The 22,345-nt window shown below is 47.7% G+C and overlaps 1 protein-coding gene across 2 annotated transcripts in view; it reads left to right on the forward strand.

Moving 5' to 3' along the window:
- The window catches only part of RNF4 (ring finger protein 4), a 33,032-nt gene that overhangs the window by 9,108 nt on the left and 1,579 nt on the right, over nucleotides 1–22,345 (forward strand). Inside the window, exons 1-6 of one of the 2 annotated variants that reach the window (XM_032253966.1) lie at nucleotides 2,247–2,277; nucleotides 11,433–11,592; nucleotides 15,769–15,883; nucleotides 18,520–18,599; nucleotides 21,576–21,585; nucleotides 22,056–22,215. In XM_032253966.1, coding sequence (XP_032109857.1) covers nucleotides 11,584–11,592; nucleotides 15,769–15,883; nucleotides 18,520–18,599; nucleotides 21,576–21,585; nucleotides 22,056–22,215 — 374 coding nt within the window. In that variant the 5' untranslated portion in view covers nucleotides 2,247–2,277; nucleotides 11,433–11,583. Of the gene's footprint in view, nucleotides 1–2,246; nucleotides 2,278–11,432; nucleotides 11,593–15,768; nucleotides 15,884–18,519; nucleotides 18,600–21,575; nucleotides 21,586–22,055; nucleotides 22,216–22,345 lie in introns of those variants that run through there. The other variant, XM_032253965.1, reaches the window with a different exon arrangement.

Here is a 22,345-nt window from a genome sequence, read left to right on the forward strand (position 1 = left end):
TGGGAAGGCATGATTGGTTTTTAAATGTGAGAGCATGAGATTTGGGAGGGGCCAAGGTGGAATGATATAGTTTAGCTGTGTCCCCACCCAGATCTCATCTTGAATTTCCACATGTTGTGGGAGGGACCTGATGGGATGTAATTGAAGTAGGGCAGGTCTTTTCCATGTTGTTCTCCTGATGGTGAGTAAGTCTCACAGATCTGATGGTTTTGTAAGGACGAGTTTACTTGCACAATCTCTTTCTCTGCCTGCCACCATCCATGTGAGATGTGACCTGCACCTCCTTGCCTTCCACCATGATTGTGAGGCTTCCCGAGCTGTGTGGAACTGTTAAGTTCATTAAACCTTTTCTTTTGTAAATTGGTCAGTCTCGGGTATGTCTTTATTAGCAGCCACGGTGTGAAAACGGACTAATACAGGTGCACACTGCTCTACTGGCTCCAGTCGTATTTTTAAGGCTCCCTTTATTTCCTAATTGTGACTGCTTTTACTTGCAACGTAAGGACTCCATTCTGCCCATCTCTGAAATTATTTTTTTCCTTTTCAAAAACACTCTGCCATCTTTTCAAGGTATCTGCCATCTCTTTCAAGCATCTGATGAGCTTGATAACTTTTGGTGGGGATGGGAGGGAACAACAGGGTCTAGCCCAGGCTGGAGTGCAGTGGCATAGTCATAACTCACTTTAGCCTCAACCTCCCTGGGCACAAGCGACCCTCCCGTCTTAGCCTCCTTAGTAACTGGGACTATAGGCATGTGCCACCACACCCTAATTTTTTTTTTTTTTTTTTGTATTAATATTTTGTAGAAGAGGAGTTTCACCATCTTGCCTAGGCTGGTCAAGAAGTCCTGGGCCCAAGCAGTCCTCCTGCCTCGACATCCCAAAGTGCTGGGATTATAGGTGTGAGCCATCCCATCGTACCCAGCCAAAGGCTTGGTGATTTCAGTGGGAAAAAAAGATCTTACTTATTTACATGTTTGTGCCAAGTACTGTGCTAATGGATGGGGACACCATGATAAGTATTTGATAAATAACATTTCTTGTCTTAAGGGAGTATAGAAGAAATGGTTAAGTCAGGAATGGGAGGAGTGAGAGAAATGGAAGCAACCTTTCGGGTAGGCCTTGAAGAATGAGCAGAAATTCACTAAAATGGGGTGGGAGTGGCAGGACTCTTGCCTGTATATCAAATTATGGCACTGATAATGAACTGTGCTTTACCCCAGGTACCCTGGGTGTCAGTTCAAAGTCCCTGACTTCTTTCAGGTTCGAAGTCAGGTTCTTTGAACTGACTTCCAGGATACCTGGAGGAAAGTACATTTCTGCTTCTGCTTGAAGTATTGTTTGGAAGCATGAGTTTGTTCCAGTGAGGTTGCTATTTTAGAGAACCTCTTGAGAGTGCTGTACGCAGTGTCAACTGTGAGAAACATTAAGTGAACGTGAAAAACTGAGGCCAACTGAACCAAGCCATGTAATTATACATACCTTAAACATATATCAGCTACCTCAGTTGACTTGTATGTGAGCCATATTTGTGCACATCTGATGTTCCAGCATTCACTCTCTTTCCCTCCACTTCTCAATAACTCACAAGCTGTAAACCTTCTGAGGCCCACTTCCACAGAGAGCAAGCTTCAGGCTTTTTTCAAGGTAAAGTATCACAGTTGTATTTCTTAACCATTTAACATGTTTAGAACTTTACTACCATTTTTACTAGGTTGTTTTGTGTATGTGTGTCACTGACAAAATTTTTTAGTGTTGTGCCCCTCATTTTATTTTTCCTCACAAACTGTGGATTTTTGCATAGCAAGATGTGTTTTTTTGTGGTTTTTTTTTGGCGGGGGGAAACACATATGTCTGTAACTGCAAATGAAGCCAGAAAGGTGAGGGACAAGTTGGGAGGGGAGGTTGGCTATATGATAGGAAGATTTGGGCCTGTGTTCTGTAGGCAGTGCTTGTGATCATTTGGGAGCACTTGCAATATTCTTGGATGTTTTGGAGCCTGGTGATTTTTTTGGGTATTACCTTGTGGCACTTTTAACTTCCTCAGACCTCCTCCTCCTGCCTTCTTCTGCCTTTCTGTCTCCTGTAGAGCATTCCTGTTGTAGCTGCTTGTTTTTCTTTATCTTCCCTGGGAGCCAGTGGAGTTTTGACTTGCATGTGTGCTTTTTTTTGGCAGGGTCTCACTCTGTCACTGAGGCAGGAGTCCGGTGGTGTGATCGTGGCTCAGTACTGCTCCAACTTCCCAGTCTTAAGCGAGCCTCCCACCTCAGCCTCCCAGGTAGCTGGGACTACAGTCACACACCACTATGCCCAGCTAAGTTTTTGTATTTTTTTTTTGTAGAGACGGGGTTTCCCCTTGTTGCCCAGGCTGGGACAATGACTTATTCACTTTCTAGGTAAAGTGTTGAAGGAGAGTTGAAGAGGGTCTAGATTAGGGCTTCTGGATGCTGGATTTCTTCACTGAGATGTAAGCCCCTAGAGAATTGGATTTGGCTAGCCCTTTGGTGACAGCTTGGATTGTTCCTTAGCCCACAGATGCATCTGACTAAGGGTAGAGGCCCATGTCTTTCTTGAGGAGCCCAGAGCTGGAGGCAGTGCTGTTTGAGATTAGGCCCCCTCTGGTGTGCCCTTGAGAGAATTCCCATTGTGTGGCACTGCTCAGGTGCTCCCATCTGGCATGGGTCAAATAATCAGATTTGTGAGCGTCTTACAACCATCCTCATGCCCCAGCCAACCTGGGGTTTTGGATACAGGAGAGGCAGCTAAGCTGCTAGCTGGTCTCCAGCAGGCTCTGCTCAGTGGCCATCAACACCAGGTAGCTTGGTAAGCCTGCCTCCTGTGCTGCCTGTGGGCTCCAGGGCAGGGTGGGGGATGTTGACGGCCTCTAGCACCTCAGGTAAATCTGCCCATTGGCCTCTGGAGGAGTGGCTCCTTAGGTTTCCTTCATTATCTTACCCTTTCTCCGCGCCCCCAGAAATTACCTTGTTTTTATATGGGTCCCCAAAGCCTAGGCCATCTTGGCTAAAAGATGTGAAAGCCCTTTGCTCCTCTCAGGCCCCTGGAGATTTTGGTTGTGGCCTGATTGCTGGTGGCAGCTTGGCAGCTTAATTGGGGCCATGAGATAATTTATTGGAAGACCTGGTTACTTGGCATCCGAACCTGCCTCATCGCCTCTTTGAGCATAGTCTACTGCTTTCCGCTTTGATCAGATTCATTCCTCTTCTGCAAACCTTCAGGGGAGGCCAGTTTTCAAGGCCCCTGAGCCTTAGGAGTAAATCACTCTGGGCGAGGACTGCATGTCACTGCCTCTGTGCAGCTTTCTTCACCTCCTCTGAGTCCTCCTCTAAGTCTAAGCCATTGTGATTATCTGCATCCCGCCAAGTCTTTTCTGGAAATGAATAAAGCCCTTGTGAGAGCTGGAAGCATTGGTTCCAGTTCCTCCTGTGGTGAAGGTTTGTTTTGCCCTTATTTCATATCACTCATACCTTAAGAAGAGGCAAACTTTCCAGTCCTTTTGATATAATATCTATTTATTATTTAATTTATTGATCATCTTTCCAGCGAGAATGTATGCTTCATGGGCGGTTGTTTTGTTCCTTCTTCCCATTCCATTCCTAGCCCCTGGAACAGTGCCTTACCCAGATGTGGCACCTGTCAATAGTTAGCAAATTAGTTGATAGAGTGTTAGGTGTTACGGTGTTAGGAACCATACTGGGTGTTTCCTTCAGCAGTCACTGTTCCACAGAGATTAGGTGTTCTACTCCCCTGAAGATGTGGACACAGAGGCCAAGTATTTGTGCAAGGCTATAGGGCTTATATGGCCAGCCACATCATTGCTGACCACTTAGCACATACCCTCTTTTGTATAATGAGCAAGAGCCTCCTGGTTCTCTTGAGTATTAAGGTGGGCGTGGTTATTGATATGACTGAGGGCATCAGAGTTCCATTTAAGAGGTGTTTGTGGCTGGGCATGGTGGCTCACACTTATAATCCCACCACTTTAGGCCGGGCGCAGTGGCTCACGCCTGTAATCCCAGCACTTTGGGAGGCCGAGGCGGGTGGATCACGAGGTCAAGAGATCGAGACCATCCTGGTCAACATGGTGAAACCCCGTCTCTACTAAAAATACAAAAAATTAGCTGGGCATGGTGGCGCGTGCCTGTAATCCCAGCTACTCAGGAGGCTGAGGCAGGAGAATTGCCTGAACCTAGGAGGCAGAGGTTGCGGTGAGCCGAGATCGTGCCATTGCACTCCAGCCTGGGTAACAAGAGTGAAACTCTGTCTCAAAAAAAAAAAAAAAATCCCACCACTTTGGGAGGCCAAGGTAGGTGGATCACTTGAGGTCAGAAGTTGGAGACCAGCCTGGCCAACATGGCAAAACCCCGTCTCTACTAAAAATACAAAAAATTAGTCGGGCATAGTGGTGGGTTCCTGTAATCCTACCTAGTTGGGAGGCTGGGGCCCTAGAATTGCTTGAACCCAGGAGGTGGAAGCTGCAGTGAGCCAAGATCATACCACTGCACTCCAGCCTGCGTGACAGAGCAAGACTCTGTCTCCCCCCAAAAAATTGTTTTTATATTTTTATTTATATTTTAATTTTTATTTTGAGATGGAGTTTCACTGGTCACCCAGGCTGGAGCGCAATGGCGTTGTCTTGGCTAACTGCAACCTCTGCCTCCTGGGTTCAAACGATTCTCCTGCCTCAGCCTCCCGAGTAGCTGGGATTATAGGAGCCTACCACCACACCTGGCTAATTTTTGTATTTTCAGTAGAGATGGGTTTTCACCAGGTTGGCCAGGCTAGTCTCAAACTCCTGACCTCAGGTGACCCGCCTGCCTCAGCCTCCCAAAGTGCTGGGATTACAGGTGTGAGCCACTGTGCCCAGCCTAGGTGTCTTATTTTCAGTGGATAATTGTATCAGACCCTGCCTTCCAGGTGGGATTTGAGGGCTCTGTGTACCTGATGTAGGGCTGGGTGGGCTTAACAGAAGAGCTGCTCATCAGAGCATCTCCCCATGGACTGGCTGCAGAGTTACAGGATCCTTCTGGTTCTGGTGTGTTTCCCACAGCCGCTTTTCTGCTGACTCTTTCTTTGCTCATAGGAATGCAGTTGTATGAGATATGGTGATAGAATTTGGTTCCAGTCCACCACTCTTCCTGCCTGCTTAACAATCTGTTTCTATCCATTAGCAGAGTGCTTTGTATATGATAGAGACAGATGCACATGTGCATACGCAGTCCCGGACTTAGTGTTTCATTTAGGATTTTTCAACTTAAGATGAATTTATTGGGAGTTAGCCCCGTTGTAAGTCAAGGAGCATCTGCACGTCATATACATACACACCACGTATATACATAATTATATGTCACACTCCTGCTACAGTGGGGGGGATCAGTATCTAAAGTGCTTATAATAGCTTTATTGGAGGGGGAAAAAACCTCTAAGAATAACAGAATAGGGAGCCACGGTGACTCAGGACAGTTGTCCTGGTGCTTGAGGAGCGAGGCTGTGCGTTCAAGGCCAGGCTGGGCAACATTTAGAAAAAGTAACAGAATAATTACATAGACCTTAAGTCATAAATCTGTAAGATTGAAGAAAGCCCTGAAGCCCTCCCAACTTCCATCCCATTGTCACCTCTCTGTGCTGCACTTTGAGCCTCATGGCTTTGTTCTCACCTGGGCTGCCCTGAGTTTCCTTGGTCTGCAGTCTGGCTTGTTCAGTCTCCCATCTGTTCTCACTGGACACAGGTGACACGGTCTCTAAATGCACATCTCAACATGTCACGTCTATCGTAAAACCCTCATGGCCCTGCCCTGAGAGTGTAGTTACCGAGGCTTGTTAGGATCCGGACCTTCTGCACCTTTGTTGTCCTCCGTTCTCTCTCCACCTCCACATGGTGCTTGTCTGGGGCATCCCTCATCCCTTCTGCCCACCCCACCCACACCCATTGTTTTTTGACACTTTAGGCCCCATTCAGTCAAGCTTCCTCTAGACAGCCCAGCTGGTCCTCAGTGCGGTTGGACTGGGGCTGCAACTCCTTTGCTGCTGCTTCCACTCGCTTAGGTCACCAGAGTCCCACTTCCTGTGTCTGAGCTCACTGGCCGCCTCTTAGTCCCTCCGCCTGTGCACTGCAGCTGTTCACTGCTTCTTCCTCCTTGAAGAGGGAGATTTTGTCTAAGTCACAGCTCCAGGTTCTCCTAGTTTTGTTTCTTTTAAAATCTGTTGGCTGGGTGCAGCCCGTGTAATCCCAGCACTTTGGGAGGCCAAGGCAGGTGGACCACCTGAGGTTGGGAGTTTGAGACCACCCTGATAAACATGGAGAAACCCGACTCTACTAAAAATGCAAAATTAGCTGGTTGTGGGGGCTCCTGCCTGTAATCCCAGCTACTCTGGAGGCTGAGGCAGGAGAATCATTTGAACCCAGGAGGCGAAGGTTGCAGTGAGCCGAGATCGTGTCATTGCACTCCAGACTGGGCAACAAGAGCGAAATTCTGTCTCAAAAAAGATAAGTAAATAAATAAGTTTTTTAAAAATTCTCTTTTACAGACCTTATCTACCCACCTTCCCAAGTTTTCACACATTCTGAAATCTCGACATCCATTCCAGTTCTCACTTTGGAGTTTGCAGCTACCTGTGGTCCTTTCTCCCTTGCTATCTCACACCTAGCTTTTCTAAAACTACCCTCAGCATCTGTTGTATTCTCCCTTCCCTCATTTGGTTTTGTGGCATCACTCTGGTAGATTAAGAAGCTAGACATCTTGGCATGATTTGTTTCTCCCTTCACCTTGGAAGCTTTAGGAATCCCTAACACCTGGCTCTCCTGACCAGTCAGACATGACCACTTCTCTACCCCATCTCCTCTTTTCTTAGTGGTGGGGGCGCCATCAACACCCAACTCTTACCTTCATATATTCCTCCAGTAAATATGAGCATCTGCTTTGTGCAAGGTCGTGGCTAGGTACAAAGTAGAAATAGCCCTGTCCTTGTAGCACTTACGTAAGTGAGAGAGCATACTGGACGAGAGACTGGAGGGTGCTGGCGCCCTTTCTAAAATGGAGTACCTGTTGGCGGAAGGAGGAGGCAGGGGTTCCTTTGGAACACACTAAGTTTGAGTAATCTGAAAATCACCGTCAGTGTTCCTTTCTAGAATTAATGTATCTGATTCTGCCACTAACGTACCTATTTGAGGAGGTTTAAGTCTAGGCTCTGTTTGCTAGGTGTGGACGACTTTGGGCAAGTTACTTAACTCCTGAGAATCCTTAGTTGCCTCATGTGTAAAATAGGGACCGCAACAGTTGCCTGTTTCTTTACTGGGTGATGTGGGGAGCACATGGGTGACATTCATATTTGGGAAGCACAGTGCCTTGTGAGTATGTGTAGAAGGCACCGCTCAGCTGTTGTTAGTTTCTTATTCCGTTGGACTCCCTCACCTGCATGATTCAGAACCCTTTGTAGTTGGTGAGGGCTACTTTCCCATGACCCCGTAGGTCTCCATTCACTCTGCATTTTTATATTCCCACCACCCTGGGGATGCTCTGCCGGGAATACTCCTGTCTCACTTCAGTGCCCTGGTGAAATCCAGCCCCTTGATGGATTTCCCTAAGGCCAGCCTTCCAGATTCCTTCCAGCTTTGACTCCTGACACTTACTAAACCCAGAAGAGAGAAAAACAAATTGCTGTATGGGCCAGTGCATGGAGAATGAGGAAGCTCCAGATGGCTTTGCAGGGAAGTAATAATGGTCTAGCTGGGCCATTATTAGGGATGCAGGAGGCTGGTTTCAGAGTGGTGAGGGGTGTGCAGGCCAGTACAGCCACAAAGGACATCTTCAGCAATAGTTGGAAGCCTCGATAGCAACGAAATGGGAGGAGAGAGGCTTGAGAACAGCCCGGTTGTGGGCCTCAGGTGTTTCCCTTTGCTCTCCAGGCTGATCTCCCTATCTGCCTTCGTCAGTGGCATGTGTCTCTTCTAAATTCTGAGATACACTGTTGATGTGGATAATTTTCCAGTGGAAAAAAAAGCCCCTATGTTACAGGTGTGCACCCAAATGTAAGATATTTCTTGGCATCAGAAACATTTGTGGATATTAGAACCCAGGACATGTGGTGGATCTGGGGCTGTGGTGGTCTGAATGGCCTTGAGTCCTAAGGTGATGTCAGGGCACCTCCCACCTCTGTTCAAACCAGCTAGTCTTGGCCTAGCCAGAACCTCTTCCTTGAATGTCTGTTTAAAGTTGAACACTTACCAGGTGAGGTGTTGCTTTGGGAAGCATTTGTGCATTTTTTTTTTTTAAGGGACTTTACTTTGTGGCCTGGGCTGGAGTGCAGTGGTGCAATCATGGTTCACTGCAGTCTAGAACTCCTGGGCTCAAGTGATCCTACTGTCTCAGCCCCTGCAGTAGCTGGGACTACAAGTGTCCGCCACCACATCTTGCTAGTTTTTTAATTTAATTTTAATTTTTTTGTAGAGGCAGAATCTCGCCATGTTAACCAAGCTGGTTTACAATTACTGGACTCAAGAGACCCTCTCCCTTCAGCCTCCCAAAGTGCTGGGATTACAGGGCATGAGCCACTGTGCCTGGCCCATTTGTGCATTCTGGTGAGAGCACCTGTAGTCCCATAGTATGGGCCAGCCTAAGGAGATGCAAGTTACCCTTTTAACACAGTGAAGGGAATTTCAGCTCCAAACCATTCAGGTCAAGCTGGAGAATGAGGTGCTAAGGGAGTGAGATACTCACAGTATGCCATTTTCTCAGAGTCAGACCACCAAGTGTTGAAGAAAATCCCCAGCTCAGCTGGGACTGGCGGCATCTTTGGGCATCTCCTGAGAAACCTGCTCTGGCCTCCCCTTCTCCTGTACTTCTTGCATGCTTAGTTCCTAACTCAGTTACAGCTGCCCACCAGCACCCTCCTCACCCCTCTATCTCCACTAGATTCCGTACAGAGGCTGTGTTTACTCATTGCTGTATTCCCAGGGCAGGGGCTGTACTGTTAATGAGACAGGAGGTATGCAGCCCCTTCTTAAACCTGGGTGGGAGGCCAGGCGCGGGGGCTCACACCTAGAATCCCAGCCTTTGGGAGGTTGAGGCAGGTGAATCACCAGAGGTCAGGAGTTTGAGACCAGCTTGGCCAACATGGTGAAACCTTGTGTCTACTAAAAATACAAAAATTAGCCAGGTGTGGTGGCACGAAACTGTAGTCCCAGCTACCTGGGAGGCTGAGGCAGGAGAATCACTTGAACCCAGGAAGTGGAGGTTGCAGTGAACTGAGATCATGCCACTGCACTCCAGCCTAGGTGATAGAGGAGACTCCATCTCAAAAAAAAAAAAAAAAAAAAGCCGAGTGGGATTTATCACACAGCATTGTAGGACTTGAGCAGGTTGGAGCTGGGCACTGGGAAGGTGTATTTGTAGAGACTGCCAGCCTGGTGCTGGGGGGCTGAGTATGGTGATGGGTATGTGTCAGCCCACAAACACTGAGCGTTTACAGTGTGCCTGAACTGTTCTAGACATTCTCTTATAATAACTTCTGGAATCCTCGCACACCCTTGAGGCAGGTGCAGTTCTGTTCAATAGATAAGGAAATGGTGCACAGAGAAGTTCAGTGCCATGCCCCAAGGTCACAGGTTGGGTGCCTGATTTTTTGTTTTCGTTTTTGAGACAGAGTCTCACTCTATCACCAGGCTGGAGTGCAGTAGCATGATCCCAGCTCACTGCAACTTCTGTTTTCCGGTTTCAAGCAATTCTCCTGCCTCAGCCTCCCAAGTAGCTGGGACTGCAAGCACACACCACCACGCCCGGCTAATTATTTTTGCATTTTTAGTAGCAACGGGGTTTCACCATGTTGGCCAGGATGGTCTTGATCTCTGGACCTCATGATCTGCCCGTTTCAGCTTCCCAAAGTGCTGGGATTACAGGTGTGAGCCACCACGCCCAGCCTGTTTTTGTTTATTTGAGATGGAGTTTCACTCTTGTTGCCCAGGTTAGACTGCACTGACACAATCTTGGCTCACTGCAACCTCCACCTCCCAGATTCAAAAGATTGTCCTGCCTCAGCCTCCCGAGTAGCTGGAATTACAAGCGTCCACCACCCGCTCAGCTAATTTTTTGTATTTTTTAGTAGAGATGGGGTTTCACCATGTTGGCCAGGCTTAGTCTCGAACTCCTGATTACAGGTGTAAGCCACGGTGCCCAGCCAGTGCCTGGATTTCAATCCCAGTTGCCTTGCTCAAGAGATGTGCTGTAATTTGAATGCCAACCAGGCTTCATACACCATGCTTAGGAATTAGGCCTTCATAAGGTGCCAGGGAAAGTTGCTGCAGCAAACTGTTTTGGAAAGATGGGCTGGCAGTAGGATAGATAGGTACCCAGGGAAGGAGACCCAGTATGAGCAGGTACGGTCGTGGTTTGGAGGAATGTGACAAGGCAGCACTGGGGATGCACAGAAGGGTGGATGTGAGAGCGCTCCTGTCGTTTCTGCCACCTGGGTCTCTCACCTACGTCTACTTTGCAACTCCATCTCATTATGCTACTTCAGTGTGTTCCATGGTGTGGTCTTTGGAGCAGCAACTCCTGGGAACATGTTAGAAATGTAAATTGGGGGGTGCCTAGCAGCCTGTGCTTCACAAGCCCTCTGTGGGCTGTGGGAGAGCCTGATGCAGGCCCATGTTTGTGATGCACTGTCCTAGCACTAAGTCTAAGCCACTAGCACCCAGCAGTGGGTGACCACAAGGGTCTTATCCTTGCTTTGGCTCTTTGTTAGTCCCTCAACCTTGCCCTGTGCCCAGGGCTCGTGGCTCCATTATGCATTGCGTCACTGACAGAGTTTACCGTGGTCAGCCTCACTTCTCAGTGGGTCCCTGAATTTAATCTGAGGGCCTCTCAGCTTCTGCCTCTGATGATTTCTCTACATTTCCTCAAACCTTGTACTTGGCTTTCCAGTCCGCAGTCTCCCAGTTCACCATTCACCTGTGCCAGTGACACAGGCTCAGTTGGACACACAGAATGCCTTGAGTGGCTCTTGTCTCCTCGATTCTGACAGTGAAACTGTGGGAAGAGCCTGAGGCTCTGGGCTCTGCTTGGCTCAGAAGCTCGGTCCCTTCCCTCCCCTTTGCTGAGGGTTTGGTGTGGCCATGTGTGGAAGTGCTGACTTTTGCCTCTTCCCAGCACTTAGCACAGTACCTTGCCAGGATGGCAGGAGCTGGAAAGAAGGGTAGGAGGTGGCATAACCATTACAGCCACGGGCTTTGAGATCAGGAAGTCCTGTACGTGACAATAATGCTTACTTCCTGAGATAAATATAGAATTAAGGATGTCATTACGTAAAATATTCCACAAAGAACCTAGTAACAGAAAGGACCAGTACATTATTGAACAGAGCTTTGTTATCAGTGATGTAAGTGGCAGCATTGATCTTATTGATATCTCTGTTTTTCAGGACTTGAAAATACTGGAAATCTGCCCAGATCCAAATTCTTCTGCAAGCCAGATGAGTAATCAGAGGGCATGAAAGGTTGAGAACACTTGACTTCCCTGCAAACCTTGGCATAGATCACTTCCTTTTCTGTACATTGGCACCAAAGAGCACAATGAGTACAGTAAGTTTTACCAGCTCTTGAATTTTTAATTTTTTTAGGGCTAACTACCGTCTTGCTTGTAGCACGTTAATGAAAGTGAGTTTCATAATGGCACTTCTAAGTAACCTAGTTCTTGAAGGACTATGTATAGAATCTTTCTGGTAGTTACATCAGGTTACTTATTGAGCTAAATTCCAGTCGTAAAGGGCAGTGTCCTCAAGACAGAACTCTGAGAAGGAGTAGCTTAGGGTTTGAAAGTCTCAGGCCTTCCGAGCAATTGTCAGTAACATAGAAATACTAAACTTTTTGGGTTTGGTTGTTTTGTTTTTTGCCTAGGCTGGAGTGCAGTGGTGCTATCTCAGCTCCCTGCAACCTCTTCCTCCAGGGTTCAACTGGTTGTCCATTGGTCAGGCTGGTGTTGAACTCGTGACCTTGTGATCCGCCCACCTCAGCCTCCCAAAGTGCTGGGATTACAGATGTGAGCCACTGGACCAGGCCGTTTGACTTGTTGGTTTTAAAAATTATTTGTAGACTGGGCATGGTTGCTTACAGCTGTAATCCCAATACTTGAAGGGGTTGAGACAATAAGATCACTTGAGCCTAAGAGTTCAAGACCAGTGAAGGCAACATAGGGAAACTCCATCTCTACCAAAAAAAAAAAAAAAAAATTTTTTTTCTTTTCTTTCTTTTTTTTTTTGTTCCTAGAGTGCCCAGGAGGAAATTTTTTTTTCTTTTTTAATTAGCCCCAGGTACTTGGGAGGCTGAGGCAGAAAGATTCCTTAATGCCAAGAGTTCAAGGCTAGAGTGAGCTATGATCACACGCACTGCACTCCGGCCTGGATGACAGAGTGAGACCCTGTCTCTACAAAGTAAATAAATAAAAGTATTTGCAACCCCGTTTTCAGTTTTCCCTTCTACTTTATTTCCCTGTGACGTTCTTGGCTCAGTGTGAGCATGATAGTAGTAATCCATAGTGAAAAGTTTCTTAGATTCAGTGACCCAAGTTGATTCGTCATAATTACTGTGTAGAGCTTTTGTTTGTCTTTTGAGCCAGGGGCTTACAGTGTTGCCCAGGCTGGAGTGCAGCAGTGTGATAATAGCTCACTGCAATCTCCAACTCCTGAAGTCAAGCAACCCTTTCACTTCAGCGTCCTAAGTATCTGGGATCATAGGCATGCACTGTGCTTGGCAAAAAAAAAAAAAAAAAAACTGGGCGCGGTGGCTCACGCTTGTTATGCCAACACTTTGGGAGGCCCAGGTGGGCAGATCACGAGGTCAAGAGATTGAGACCATCCTGGCCAACATGGTGAAACCCCGCCTCTACTAAAAATACAAAAATTAGCTGGGTGTGGTGGTGCACGCCTATAGTCCTAGCTACTCAGGAGGCTGAGGCAGGAGAATTGTTTAAACCCGGGAGGCGGCGGTTGCATTGAGCCAAGATCACGCTACAGCACCCCAGCCTGGCAACAGAGTAAGACTTTGTCTCAGAAAAAAAAAAATTGTAGGCATGGAGTCTTGCCTTATTGCCCAGGCTGATCTTGAACCCCTGGCTTCAAGCAGACCTCCCACCCGGGCTCCCAAAGTGAGTGACCATACCCAGACTGTCTAGAGCTTTTATCACATCTGTGAGGCACCTCTGGTGTGGTGTAACTCAGGTGTCACCTGGAACCCCTTTAGCTCTAGAGGAGATTGCCTGAAAGTCCCCCTGTCCCAGTTTATTCTCTACTGACAAAGTTCCCTCTGCAAGGTTGATCAAATGATCTAAACTCAAAACAAATGTTTTCTGAGATCCTGAATTCCGTATCAGACAGACCAGATTTGAAATAGCCTGCTAATGTCTTGCAGTGCTCCAGAGGTGCTGTGAATGGTACGGAAAGATGGATGGTGGGGGCAGGATGGGGCTGAACAAACAGTTCTAAGAAGGAACGGTGATGGAAATGCTGCTCTCAACCTCTGACCCCTTTGGGTCCTCACCCTCTTCTGTTACTTCCAGACCATGCCTGGCCCCCATTGTGCTCCAAGGCCCACTTTTGATGTGATACACAAAAAAGCCTGTTTCTCTGACCTCCCTCCCACCTTGGTGCTTCACCTGCAGATTACCACGTAGCTCACCTGTAGGGAGATGGATGTTCTAAGCCTTACCTCTGAAGCCCCATCTCTGCCTAGGGTGGATTAGAACAGGCAAAAGAATGTAGCCTTTTATAAGTGTGCGTGAAGAAATTGGTTAAAATTCCTGAAATTATGGTGTGGTTGTGATTAGATGGTCAGTTTCCACTAGAAGCTACAGACCTTGGAGGGCCCTGCTAGTTAAAAGGAGGAGAGTCATGAGCAGAATTATGGGAGGGCAAGAGGGGAGAGCTCTGCAAATATTCCTGGACTTACTGAGCCTGTCCTGAGTGGTACAGAGAAGCTATTTGGGAGGAGGAGGCTCAGAGACAGTAGAATGGGAGGGTGAAGAATGTCCTCAGGAGGGCCGTGACATTTAAGTGGATTCTGGAAAGCTGTGCAAGAATTGGCCAAGTGAAGAAAGGGAGGGATGGGCACTCCAGGTAGGGAAGAAGCTCTGGTGAAAGGCATGGAGGAACAGACAGGAAAGAGGATTCCTGGGGTTAGGGAGGGGTGGGGACATTCCTTTAATTACCCATGCAAGAAGATTTAGGGTCCAGGACCCATGGCTGCCTTTTTGGCTCCCTCCATGGGACCCAGAAACCACACAGGTAGCCGTGTAGGGCATGAAGATCTCCTTAGCAGTGTCTAGTAAGACAGACTTGGTCTGCTGCAAGGAAAGGAGGCTACAAGGACGTTGTCAAAGAGAAGCGGGTAAATACAAAGAGTCCTAAGTAACCTGGTGGCTGCTGGAGAAACCCTTAAAGCACTGGGCAGTAGAACTCCCCTGAGGTTAGTGTCAGCTCCCTTGAGGCAAAGAGCAGCTGCTCACTTTGAGCTGCTGCTGTCACTTGGCCGCTGGGCCCTCCTGAGGCTGGTTCTGTGCTCCTTAGTCCATGAGAAGTTGCTATACCCAGCTTCATTTCCAAAATATCTCAAGCTGTCATTTGATAGAGTAGCATTGGAACACAAAGAATTAGGCTTAGCCCTGTTGCCTAGCAAAGGCTTGGCTGTGTGGTGCGTGTTCCTGGGTCTTATATGAATCTCACCTTCAGTATCTGGTCCTTTCAGAGTTTCCTGGGTCAGAATGACCCCAGTAAGGCTAAGGAATTGGGTCATTAGTGGCATCATCCATCTCTGCACAGTACTTTGTATAATGATCTTATTTAGTCCTTATAACAGCTGTGCAAGGCTGGTACTGGTGAGGAACTTGAGACTTAGTAGTGCAGTACCTGTCCCAGGTGGTCAGGTGCAAAGGAGAGCAGGACAGGGCAGAGGGGAGAACAGCACGGAAACACACAGTGGGAATAACAAGGCGACAGGCTCTGTTGGGAAGGCCTGTCCCCTGATGAAGGTAGAGGATGTTCTCAGCTCATCTTTTGGAACCAGCCAGACCAGAAATGCTGGAGCATATTGGCAAACCAGCAGCCCTAAGGATGTGGAAGAAAGGCTGGTCAGTGTCATTTGTAGATCCACCAGTTGAAAGCCTGGAAGACAAGCCTTCTGGAAGACATGGCTCTTGGGCAGCCACTGGGAACAGGCTTGAAAAAGCTTTGGTTCTTTGAGTTCTTTGTGGGAAATGATTGTCTGGTGTGAATCACACTTGATAATATCCTGAAAGGTTCAAGGCCACATTTCCCAAGGAAAGATAAGCTTTCCACAAGGTATAGAAACTCAGAAAACTTGAAGTTCTTTAAGAAACAAAAAGGGCTTAATAAGGCTGAACACAAAGTCAAGGAAGAGAAATTGATAACTTTTGGTTAAAGGGAAAGGTTTCCAGCCTTTTGGCCAGGGCATCCACTACCAAGCTTTTGTAAAGGGATGCATCATGTCCCTTTTGACCTGCTGATAGTTTGATATAACAGAAGTTTTACTTTCTAGAATTTCTACTCATTGTATGTTTTGGATGATTTTCTCTCTCTGTAAGCATTCAGTATTCTGGAATCTCAAGTTTTGAAAGGAGCTCTAACTTCAAGTCTACTCACTGGCTTCTTACTGAGTTGAACTGTTTCTAGTGTTGCCCTTTTAGCTCTTCCTGAAACCCTGACATTCTGGTGGTCATGTGACTATTTTTTCCTCCTTGCTACTCAGAGAAAGCGTCGTGGTGGAACAATAAATTCTAGACAAGCCCAGAAGCGAACTCGGGAAGCAGCCTCCACCCCGGAGATTTCCTTGGAAGCAGAACCCATAGAACTTGTGGAAACTGGTAAGATTGCCAGGGGCACTACAACTGTGGGGTGTTAAGGTGGAGAGGTAACACTGTAGCAGGGTGAGCTATTAGAAGTTGCTTTCAGTGTCTTTAGAAGGCTTATGCAGTCTCACACTCACCATTTACAACTCAGCGGCCCATCTTAAAAAAAGAAAAATTTGCCGGGCGCATTGGATCACGAGGTCAAGAGATCGAGACCATCCTGGCCAACATGGTGAAACCCCGTCTCTACTAAAAATACAAAAATTAGCTGGGTGTAGTGGCGTGTGCCTGTAGTCCCAGCTACTCGGGAAGCTGAGGCAGGAGAATTGCTTGAACCCGGGAGGCGGAGGTTGCAGTGAGCTGAGGTTGTGCCACTGCACTCCAGCCTGGCGATGGAGCGAGAGTCCGTCTCAAAAATAAATAAGTAAATAAAAAGGAAAAGGAAAAATCTGCAGTGCAAATGAGATGGCCCACCTTTTCTATTTGAAATCGCATCTCCCAATTCACTTGACCTTGTAAAGTACTTGGCTTTCCTCTTCTGTTTTTCATTAAGACATAAAATCACCCAAGAAGGTAAATCTGTCCACAGAGCTCCCTGTGTTGGAACTTAGAGGACAGATTGGATTTCCCCTTTCTGCCTGCTCAAGAAGTGCTTGATGGCCAGCCTGAGTTAAGTGCCTTTGACCTGCCTATATTGTTTTTATAACTGGGATACCTGCAAGCTGGCATTTTAAAGAGAAACAACGTAGTGCAAAATGGGCGCCCCCCCCCCCAAGAGTAGTAAAGTTCTCTGTGCTCTCTGAGTTTCACATCTACAAGTGGGTTCTTAAATGCTTCGACTTATTTCACTAGAGGCTAGGACTCTGTCTCTAGACCAGAAAGGAACCAGCTGCTTTTCAGCGTGGTATGCGTTATCCTCAAGGCAGTCTCACCCCTGTGCAAGGGTGTGTGCCTAGGGCTGCCCATTAGAGCACTGTTTTTGTAAGAGCTCAGAGTTGTGTTCACCAGAAAGAGAAGGGTTCAGTAAATTATTGTATATCAGTATATGGACTGTTGGACAGCCCTTCTTTTTAATAAAGAATGCGGTGGTCTTTATATAAATTATATTGTACATCTAAGATTATCATGGTTTTTATTCTTGTGAAACTTTGTGATACAAGAAAATAAAACAGATTGGCCAGATTGCTTGAGCTCAGGAGTTCCAGACCAGCTTGGACAACAACATAGCAAGAAAAATAAAAAAACTAGCCAGATGTGGGAGGCTGAGGTGGGAGGATCACACAAGCCTGGAACTTTGAAGCTGCAGTGAGCTGTGACCATGCCACTGCACTCCAGCCCGGGCAACAGCAAGACCCCGCCTCAAAGGGAAACAAAAGAAGTTAAGGTACGTAGGCCAGGCACAGTGGCTCACACCTGTAATCCCAGCACTGTGGGAGGCCGAGGTGGGTGGATCATCTGAAGTCAGGAGTTCGAGACCGGCCTGGCCAATATGGTGAAACCTTGTCTCTACTTAAAAAAAAAAAAATTAGCCGGGCGTGGTGGTGGGCACATGTAGTCTCAACTACTGTGGAGGCTGAGGCAGGAGAATCGCTTGAACCCAGGAGGTGAAGGTTGCAGTCAGCTGAGATCGTGCCACAGTCTTTAGGACAGAGCAAGACTCCCTCTCAAAAAATAAAAAGATATGTTAAATGCATTACAAGACACTTTGCTCAAATATTACACCACTACTACTTCTAAAAATCTTAACTTCATTGATTGCCTTTTTCCGATCTGCTAATTTTTTTTTTTTTTTTTTAAGATGGGGTTTCACCATGTTGGCCAGGCTGGTCTCGAACTCCTGACCTCAAGTGATCCTCCCACCTGGCCTCCCAAAGTGCTGGGATTACAGGTGTGAGCCACCACACCCGGCCCATTTATTGCTTTTTAATGTTAATAATCAGAAACAAAAATGGTTGTCATTTTTTACTTTACATAAATGGAAGTTGTACGTTAACTGTTTGGTCCATGTCCTTCTTACCTTCATCCTGAGTTCATGTAGACATCACAGTGTACCCTAGGGCTGAAAGGCAAGCTTCACAACAGATGCAACCCATTTTGTGTGTTGAGGTTCTAGGGACCAATAAATACCACTGTTCTTCTCCATCCAAGTAGGGAGACACTTGAGAGAGAAATGGAGATAAAAAAGTTTGCCCCAGATAAACCGACAAAGTTATTAAGCTAAGCCTGACTAGGTCTCTGGGCCAAGTGAGAGTGATCTGCTTCCGCTGCTGGGAGTAGCAGAGGTTTCAGGCCAGTCTATCCCAAAGAGAAAGGCCTGGGGCTGAGCATGCATGGTGCCTTCTCCCAGGTGGGCACAGAGGCATAGCTGTGTGGAATTGGGATGCTGTGGAATAGAGGTGTGCACATGTGCACTCATACCCCCTTGGTACATTTGTCAAAACCATCCATCCCCTCTTGGAGCAGAATTCTGGAAGTGTGTTTACTGGCCTTTACTCCTGCAGGAGATGTTGGTCCTGGTGCTCTTTGCAGTGTGTACTTCAGGATTAGTTTAGTTTGGGGTAAGCCTGTAGTACATTTGCAGTCATACTAAAGTGTAGAGGGATACAGCCTTACTTTCTTCTTAATGCTTGTTGAAATACTTTCTATTGAAGCTGGAGATGAAATTGTGGACCTCACCTGTGAATCTTTAGAGCCCGTCGTTGTTGACTTGACTCACAATGACTCTGTTGTGGTAAGTGTTGGGAGTGTGAGAGTCGGCTGTTTCTTTGGTGTGGGTCCCTGGCCAGTGCCAGCATCTGACAGCCTTGGTCACAGACTACAAGTCAGCATTATAACTTATGCTAAAGAAGTTCAGACATCTTGTGGAATCAAACTTTTAAAAAGGAAAAAACGGCCAGGCGTGGTAGCTCACTACTGTAATCCCAGCACTTTGGGAGGCTGAGATGGACAGATCATGAGGTCAAGAGATTGAGACCATCCTGGTCAACATGGTGAAACTCAGTCTCTACTAAAAATGCAAAAAAAAAAATTAGCTGGGTGTGGTGGTGTGCGCCTGTAATCCCAGCTACTCGAGAGGCTGAGACAGGAGAATTGCTTGAATCCAGGAGACAGAGATTGCAGTGAGCCAAGATCACACCACTGTACTCCAGCCTGGGCGATAGTGTGAGACTCCATCTCAAAAAAATAAATAAATTTTTAAAAAGGAAAAAAACAATAGCAAAAGAAGCTCATGCATTTAGTGACGAGAACCCAAACTGAAAACTATTTCAAGAAAATCATGTTATAGCTTTGTTGCCCATGAAGTAGATCTGTGTGACCTGACCTTGCCACACCTGGGTGTCAGCCACTGCACCCAGCCATATTTAGTTTTAGGTTTTTTTTTTTTTTTTTTTTTAATTGTTTTTGTTGTTGTTTTCAGACGGAGTCTCACTCTGTCACCCAGACTGTACTGGAGTGTAGCGGTGCGATCTTGGCTCACTGCAACCTCTGCCTCCCAGGTTCAAGAGATTCTCCTACCTCAGCCTCCTGAGTAGCTGGTATTACAGGCACTTGCCAGCACGCCCAGCTAATTTTTGTATTCTTTTTTTAGTAGAGACAGGGTTTCACCATGTTGGCCAGGCTAGTCTTGAACTCCTGACCTCAAGTGATCTGCCTGCCTCACCCTCCCAAAGTGCTGGGATTGCAGGTGTGAGCCACTGCGCCTGGCCCGTGGTATCATTCTTACACTGAAGCCTCATCTGTAAGCTGTTTTTCTCTCATTGAAAATAGACACAGTCAGAATTGTTACCAGTGAGGAAACATTCTGGCCACCCTGTTCTTATAGCACAGTAGTTGTGTGTGTATCACCTGCTGTTTGCCAGCAACCCCTGGGCCCCGTGCTCAGGACAGGCTTAAGTTTGCACCTCCCAAGGGGGAAACAGGGTATGACTCACAGGAGACCATACTCAGTATGCACACTCTCATTGCTGGGGGCCAGGGGGGGGTGTCATACTCCTTCCAGGTGTCCATACCTAATTAATGGGCCATCTTGGCAGAGGGTAGGGGCATATTGGAGCTGTAGAAAGCTGAGGCCATTTCTACCCAGAAGAATTTCCTTCTGCTCCCAGCTAAATCCAGGGCTTTTTCCAAGGGCCAGAACTGTTACCAGATCCTCTTTTTCTAGATTTCATGTGGACAGTACATTGTGCCAGCCCTGCTAAGATTGGTCCTGATGATGAGGCTGACTGTCCCCAGATTTGTCACCTTCTGCAGTCTCCTCTGAGAGTCAAGGGGAACACTTTTAAGTGGCTCCATGCGTGTGGATTATATTCTTACCACAAATCAAAGACCTTTATACTCAGGCCTGCATCCTGCCTGCATGGCCATTTGTGTATGTCAGGATGCCATTTGGGAAAATCCAGTCTAATTACTCCTAAGCTTAGTGGATTTTAACATGGAAGGAGAATCCTAAATGAGCAATCACTGGGTTGGGTCTCCAGGAATAACTCTTGACCTCAAAGCATTGACCCACCTAGGGAGCTGCTATGTCTGCTCCAAGATGGTCTGGAGGCGGGGCCTACCGCCTGCACTAACATCTTTGGGCTCAGGTAGATACTATTGCAGATCCTTTCTAGGGAGGAGAGGCCTGGGCTCGAGACATAGCAGCCTGTTCCAGAACTATTTCTTCTTGATGCAGTTCTGCCTGCCAGTGCCAGCATCCATGGCAGCCCAAATCAGCCTCCACTCCTGCCCTGCCAGTAGCACAAGTGTGTCTGATTGAGGGTACCCAATTCACATCCAGGATCCTGGCTACACGGGAGTCAGAGTAGAGGATGAGAGCTTCTTAACACTGTGGGGCAGGATGTCCTGCCAGGGGACAGGCGAGTGGGGTGAGCAGTAGGGCTTAGGCAGTGAGAACCTTCCTGAAGCAGTCCCTCCTACATGCTGAGCAAGAGGGAAAGGGTGTTCTACTGGCCTCCCTAGATGGGTAAGAGCGCTTTGCCAGAAGGCAGGAGGAACCAAGTTTGAAATTGTTGGAGCAGAAATCGTCTAAATGTAAGTTCTGAGCTGGCAGGTGAGGGGCTTGTCAAGTTTTTAGTCTTGTTTATTCTTAGGCCCCCAGGACACAGAATTGGGTTGATCTCAGTCCTTGGTGTCTGTCACACCCATTGGTCCATGCATAGCCTGCTTTTCTTTGTTAGTTATTTGTAACAACCTGCTGAGCAATGCAAATCCTCCTCCACATCAAGGCTCCACCTTGGTCGTTGCTGACATGAGCCATGTCAGCACAAGAGAGCGTGGTGCCCCCGTGCTGTGCTGTGCTGAATGTTCACTGCCTCATGGCATCCTCACAACAGCTTGGTCAGACATGGGCTCTGGTGCCTCTGTTTTCCAGAAGAGGAAGCTGCAGCCCTCAGATCGTCCCCAGGTCCTGCAGCCAGCACATGGTGTGGCTGTGGCTGGCTGTGTTCATATTCCCAAAGACCCCACTAAACACCCAGTGGGGATGGGCACAGCCTATCAGCTGGGAGGTGGAGTGACCTGGGAAATGGGCTTGATTGGGAGAGGTGCACAGATTCTCTGCAGGTGGGAGAAGAGTGGGGGGGCCTCTGCTGCCCACCAGAGGATTCTGCAGAGGGTGTCACATATCAGAAAAAAGAAATGCCTTCATTTATCACTTATATCAAACTGATTGCTTGTTTCTCTTTTTTCTCTTCCTTTTTACAAGATTGTTGACGGTGAGTGGTTTTGTCTCCTTTTTCCCTGGGTTTGGAGAGAAAACTGGCATAGGTGAGAGCTGAGGTGCTGCAGGCCTTGCCAGACTATACCCAAGGGCTTGGAGCACTCCAAGCAGGAAGATTCCAACGCAAACACTGTGGTCAGACCCACACAGTCAGTCCCCCTTGTGCCTGCCAGAAAAACTTCACCCCTATCACTGAGCACTGAGCTACATCCTGCCTTGTGGCCCACCAGATTTTGGAGAAGGCCAGCAGCTCACAACAGGGCTTGGGGGGTTTCTCCTGGGAAGATAGCACAGTGGCCTCCAGAGCAGGGCAGGACCTTCTGGGGCATAGCTGAGCACAGCAGCAGTTTCTCTCTGGGGGTCCCAGGCAAGGAAGGAAGAGGGTCTTAGAGGCATCATGATGGGGGTGGTGAGGACGGTAAGAGCAGCGAGCCTCCAATGTGAAAATGTGACCTCTTACCTTAGAAAGGAGAAGACCAAGGAGGAATGCTAGGAGGCTACACCAGGACCATGCTGACAGCTGTGTGGTGAGCAGTGACGATGAAGAGTTGTCCAGGGACAGAGACGTGTATGTGACTACCCACACTCCCAGAAACACCAGGGATGAGGGCGCTGCAGGCCTCAGGTACCGACATGCCCCCAGCTCTGCTGCCGCCATGCTAGGGTGTGGGGCCAGGGCAGAGAAATACTTCTCAGTAAATCTGTGAGCCCTTGGCCCTGGAAGGGCTGGGCGAAGCTTCTGTCCAGCATCTGGA

Source organism: Sapajus apella, unplaced genomic scaffold (assembly GCF_009761245.1).
Source record: "Sapajus apella isolate SASKATOON/1434 unplaced genomic scaffold, GSC_monkey_1.0 scaffold85, whole genome shotgun sequence".
Lineage (NCBI taxonomy): Eukaryota > Metazoa > Chordata > Mammalia > Primates > Cebidae > Sapajus > Sapajus apella.